The sequence below is a fragment of the Tribolium madens genome, unplaced genomic scaffold, assembly GCF_015345945.1.
Source record: "Tribolium madens isolate multiple individuals breed KSU strain unplaced genomic scaffold, Tmad_KSU_1.1 Scaffold_20;HRSCAF=117;Tcas5.2_LG4, whole genome shotgun sequence".
Lineage (NCBI taxonomy): Eukaryota > Metazoa > Arthropoda > Insecta > Coleoptera > Tenebrionidae > Tribolium > Tribolium madens.
The window spans coordinates 10,002,184-10,008,058 of record NW_025400985.1 but is presented as its reverse complement, the minus strand read 5'-3'; the positions used below and the strand labels follow the sequence as shown (position 1 = coordinate 10,008,058).

The 5,875-nt window shown below is 31.1% G+C and overlaps 2 protein-coding genes across 2 annotated transcripts in view; one reads left to right on the top strand and one right to left on the bottom strand.

The window, feature by feature from the left end:
• LOC123005685 (visual system homeobox 2-like) overlaps nt 1-5,875 on the top strand; it is a 63,938-nt gene that overhangs the window by 49,236 nt on the left and 8,827 nt on the right. The gene's annotated exons all lie outside the window — the stretch shown is intronic.
• On the bottom strand, nt 820-1,845 carry LOC123005687 (keratin-associated protein 5-4-like). The gene is made up of 2 exons (XM_044399545.1): nt 1,690-1,845; nt 820-1,627 (listed from the first exon to the last, which is right to left on the bottom strand). Exon 2 carries the CDS (start codon nt 1,612-1,614, stop codon nt 928-930), a length of 687 nt encoding a protein of 228 aa, XP_044255480.1. The 5' UTR covers nt 1,615-1,627; nt 1,690-1,845; the 3' UTR covers nt 820-927.

The following is a 5,875-nucleotide window of genomic DNA, read 5'->3' as shown; positions in this document are numbered from 1 at the left end:
AGACTGTTCCATTCTTGCTGCAACATCTTCCACAATCTCAGGAGTTCTTTTTTTGGGCGCTCCGCTACCGGTTTTTCGTCCAACAGTCCCAACAAAACGAAATTTTGCGACACATAAATAAATTTGATGGACCAATTTTTGATAATCCATAGGAAAATTGGGGAAAGCATTTTGAAAATCATTAAGGCAATGATCTACAGAATACATCCATTCACCATTCTGTTGCCGTTCGGCGTGTTTCAAATAACTCTCAGTAAGAAAAATTTTATGCTCTAATTGAAACATTTTGAAATGCCACTTTGACAATTCAAATTTCAAATCAAAGTGTCAACATTAGTAGTGCCAACCTGATTCAAAATCCACAGCTTGCTCTAATTTATTATTTAAATGATCGCACGGTACTAGCTGATTATACAAAATTGACCAAACAGATGGTTCGAATCATTTATTTCTCCCGTTCAAGGTGCCTCGTGAAGAAATACACTGATGTAATACCACCATACAAAAGATCATATGAAGTTTGAATAAACGTTTATTTAAACTTAGATTTTTAATGAATGAAATCTTTGTTGATTGTTAAGCGATTCTGTTCAATATTTCAAACATGAAATGTTGATATTGTTGTCAATCATTTTTTGCTATTGCCGATTTCTCTTTATTGTGCACAAATTAGACATGTGAGGAGTCATCAAAATTTTAGATAACATTTCAAAACATCCAAATTTACGCCATTGTTATCGAAAAATAAACTCTAGATTTCCGATAAGTGATTTAATAAAAATAGAAATACGAGTAAATAAATAAAAATAAAGCACATTCTATAAGTATAGAGTACTGTTTATTTCATAATCCAATAAATACAATACTATATGTTAATACAATGTTATTAAGATATCAATTGTATCATAAAACCAACAAGAAAATCATTTATTTGCAGCAGGAACACTTTCCATCTTTGCAACATTCCCCAGTCTTGCAACACTCCTTCCCTTCTTTACAACCGGCACATTTTCCGTCTTTGCAAGCACATCCGCAGCAGGAACATTTCCCATCCTTGCAACATTCCCCAGTTTTGCAACATTCTTTTCCTGATTTGCAGCCGGCGCAACAGCAGCTGCAGCAGGAACATTTTCCTCCCTTCCCTTCTTTAGAACAGGCGCATTTTTCGTTCGTGCAGCAGGAACATTTCCCATCCTTGCAACATTCTCCAGTTTTACAACATTCTTTTCCTGATTTGCAACCGGCGCAACAGCAGCTGCAGCAGGAACATTTTCCTCCCTTCCCTTCTTTAGAACAGGCGCATTTTTCGTCTTTGCAGCAGGAACATTTTCCATCCTTACAGCACTCCCCTGTCTTGCAACATTCCTTTCCTGATTTGCAGCCCGCACAACAGCAGCTGCAGCAGGAACATTTTCCTCCCGTCTTGCAACACTCCTTACTGGCTTTAGCGCAACCTTCTTGACAGCATTGATTTTTAACACAGCAGCTGCAGTTTTGACAATTGCCAGTTTTCTTGCAGCAATCGGCCGAAACGCAATGTTGGTCTTTGCAGCAGTGGCAGTTTGCACAGCAGGATTGTTGTTTACAACAGGATTTTGCGTCTTTTTGCTCCATAATGTTGTTTCAACTGCAGAAAATCATAATAATAAGTATCCAAAGAAACTAATAATAAATTTAAAAATAACTTACCGTTTATTGGAGTTTATTAAAAGTTGGTGGTTTTGATTTGCTTCTCTAGATGTCGTCGTTGGATCTGTTTAAACCGATCCCGCGCGATTCGCTTTATACAAAACTTACGTTCCGTGTGCAAACTGTGTGCAATAACATGACGTAGTAGTACAAGAAATTTTCTGACTCATATTAAAAAATTGTGCTAATTAGCCTTACTTTAATTTTCGTACAAAATTTAATGACCTGAGTGTAAAAATGAGTAAAAAAATAAACATGAAATGAGAATGCTAAACAAAAAGTGCCTAATGTGATTTTACTACAGCACAACGCACTTTAAAAATATATTAGAGCCTGTAACAATTCATAAATATTGTTATTTACATTGTTTACTAAGAAGAAATAACAAATATTTGTAAGTTAATCAATTATTTTCCATAATATTGGTATATTTTTTAATAATGATTTAAAACAATAAATTCTCATCCTAATAGAATTATAAGACCAGTTTTATTTTACATAAGAAATGTTAAAAAATAATTAGAAAATTTTGGACACATGTTTTGCTAATTTCTAATAATAATAAGTCTAGGTATGCTATATATTTCACAGACAAAATTTTACAAAATAAAACAACTAAAGTGCAAAAAATCATTTATTTAGAAAGACATTTCATTTTTTTATATAAAATTATTGTAACCATTTATGGAATTCCAGAACGTTCGATTTTGCACACGGCACGCTTAAAAGCAACACATCCAGCACCGTGTGAATTCTTATCAGGTGACAACACCACAACCAGGCACAATGAGTAATAATAACATTGATAACATTTGGTAACAGAATTTTGTAGTATAAATATCTGGCATTACTTGAAATCGCATAAAAACAATATTTTCGAGGAAACAAACGATTCAGCCAATTGCCAAATCACAAAAAAATACTTGTGAGGTAAGACCGAATATGTAAATACCTAATTCACATTGAAATATTTTATTGATTAAAAAGAACAAAAAAAAACAAGAAACCCTTAATATTTTATTACAAATAATAATTAATAAACTTTTGTGGATTAATAAAATCGAGAAAAATAATAATAAATAAATAAAAATAATCGGTATTGTCCAAATTGACAAATTCATCGCTTAAACACTCCTGCAAGTATTCGGTAATTGGGTAAACATTGTGTAAAAACTGCTCGTATTAAAATAAATTATTTTATATACTTTGTGTTTGTATATAAGCGATATCTGTGGGAAAAGCACACTTGTTAGAAGAAGTAGCTGTTACTAATAGACACTTAGCTTTTGAAGTATAGGCGATAGCAAATATTGTGTTACACGAGTAGCTAACAATATGTAAACCAATACTTGGCCATGATAAGACCCTCAAATTATGTTATAAAACCGGATATTTCCGTGTCTTCACATTTACCCTTGGTTCGTTGTTTTCAGTTGTTAATTTTATGAAAGACATTATCGGAAATTGTGCAAGCAATGGCAGTAAATGCTAATGTTCTCGTTTCGGAGACGAGCGCCAATTTTTTCCACTCGTTTTCATATAAAGTAGTGTTTCAAGACGCCAAAATAAGACATTATGTCTTGCGTTTACTCCAGAACTGTATATAAATGGCGCATTAAGTTTAATTCGTTTTTATTGCAATTTGCATGGTGTTGTTTTAGGAGCGTTGAGAACTTTACCGAATTAATTAACTCGTGAAATAATTTGTTCGTCGAGGGAATAAAACGAAATTATAGTGTTGAAAGTTGATTATTTCAGTTTTTCATTCATGGACAAACGGCTACGTTAAGTCATAAAGAGATGTTGGTTACAGTGCAAACAAAATAACCACTTATTTCAGGATCGTATAATAAAAAGTAAAATTCATTCATATCTCAGCCGATGAAATTACTAAGCAGAATGTCGAACGGAGAAAAATGAACGAATATTGAACGAGTACGGTAAAAAAGGCCTCACGATGACTGGATGATTTTAGTACAATGAGCTGTCAGTGGTGGCAACATTAAGGCTTAAAATCCGGGGGGCGGTTACGGCATATTCGATCTTACAAACGAGACAACGTCCAATTAGCACCTTGTATTTCATTATTTCTGGACACATAATAACATAATAGTTGTATAATTTTATTTGCTGTTTTCAATTAAACCACCGGAAATACATGACACCTGTCTCGGAGGAAGTGCCTCGTCAAAAATCTAACAATTCTATCACTGTAACGATTCTTTCAAGAGTCATTTATGAACGGGATCAACATCAATCAGATGTTAACTTATGTTCAAGAAATAGAAGAAGATTATAAAGTGGGAATCGCTGGATGAAATATCGGCTACCCTAACTTCATAAATTAGATTATTTCTGTATTTTCCGCAAGAGAGTCGTTGGTTCGGTCGGCTCCACTCTTCACCATTACCCTCAATCATCATTCACTTATTCAGTGTTTATGGTGTTTCTTTTCCACGCAATTTCATCCGAAAACTTTCTAACTTACTAAAATATGGCGCTGCCACAAATATATTAATACGCTCTGTGGACTAAATGTAATCCCGACTCGAAATATTGTAACATTTTAAACATTAGAGCTTTTGGAAGTTCTCTGATTGTCCACAATTTTTAATAGCTTCAGCAGATGTAAGCAAAAAAATCTTCAAATTCAAAAATAATTAAATATGTACATACACAAAATTGCATTGTTTTTCTTTTAGAAAATTAAAAGAAACTACAAAATTTACTTCCTCTTTTACTTGCACGGATAAAAAGTAACAATTTTTTAAACCGTAGAAAATTTTATCACTATTATTAGTGTTTATCCTTGTTGTGGTGATATGTTTTTTCTACAATTTGTCAAACAATTATGTTATTCTAAGACACTAATAATAATTATACGCGTTTTATGAATACACTTTGTACAATAAAATTAAACATATTTGGTTTTTTTTTTTCTAAAAACTTTTTTTACTTAAAAATTTTACTAAATATAGCACAATTTCAATGGTAAATAAGAGTGAATTGTGAGGAAGTTCAATACAGAAGCCCAATACAGAAAACAACAGTTTGTGGAATGACTATAGGCAACCGCTATACTGGTGTGAATACAAGATCATCTAAATCGCCTTAACAAAAACCGTGTTCAAAAAATTTCGAAATTATGAAACACATTTAAAGTTTAAATCAATATTTACAATTAGATAGGAGTAGTTATTAAAATAAATATTTATACAAAAAATTATAATTAAATGAAATATCATGATAATGGTTCAAATACTCAATTTTTTTTTAACAAAATTTGTAATTACTTACTGAATTTTGTATCATATCTTTATGCCAATCAAATTTTTAAATTGTTAAGCACTGACAATGTACAGGGTGCGCCAGAACCCGCGCCCCAGAAAATAATTTCAAGTAAGATAAGATACCAGTAACATGGAAAAAATGTTAAAAAAATTCTGTGTCAAAAGATTTTGCCATTTATTTTTTGACATTTGACATTTTTTATGCCTATTTAATGACCCTGATAATCTTGTATATGTTTTTTCATAATTATTTAGTAAAGGTACAAAAATTTTACCAATAAAAGCCACAAATAACATTAAACAGAGTTACAATTTAAAATACAGCTTCTTCTAATAGCATGTAACAAAAAAAAACTTGTTATTTTTTTTAAGAGAAATAAATAAAGTCAATGTGCAAAATTTAAACACTCATCACTTCGAAATTTTTATAGACAGAATTGTTTTAAGATTTTCTTCCATGTTCCTGGTATCTTACCTTATATGGCATTTTTCTCTGAGGCCGCCCTGTATAGTATTTCTAAAAACTCTATTAAATTTACTTAAATTAAGTGGTGTAATAATAATCATTTTATGTGTTAATGAAACCAGTTCTGAAATATTATGAAATATTACATATTATAATCCTTAAATTTTTCAAAAAGTTTGTAAAGGGTAATATCCTACTTTATATCGTTAAAATGCATACCAATTGACCAAAAGCAGACCAATATAGAAGAGCTTTACATAAAACTTTTATAAAAATAAATATCTCTATTAACCGTAAACACCTATTTACAAAAACTCATCGTATTTAGTAAATTAATGTTAAATTATGAAATTTTGTTAAATCAAAATTTCAGTTTGATAAATGCATTAACATCATATAAAATTAAATATTTATGTTTTATCTTATCATA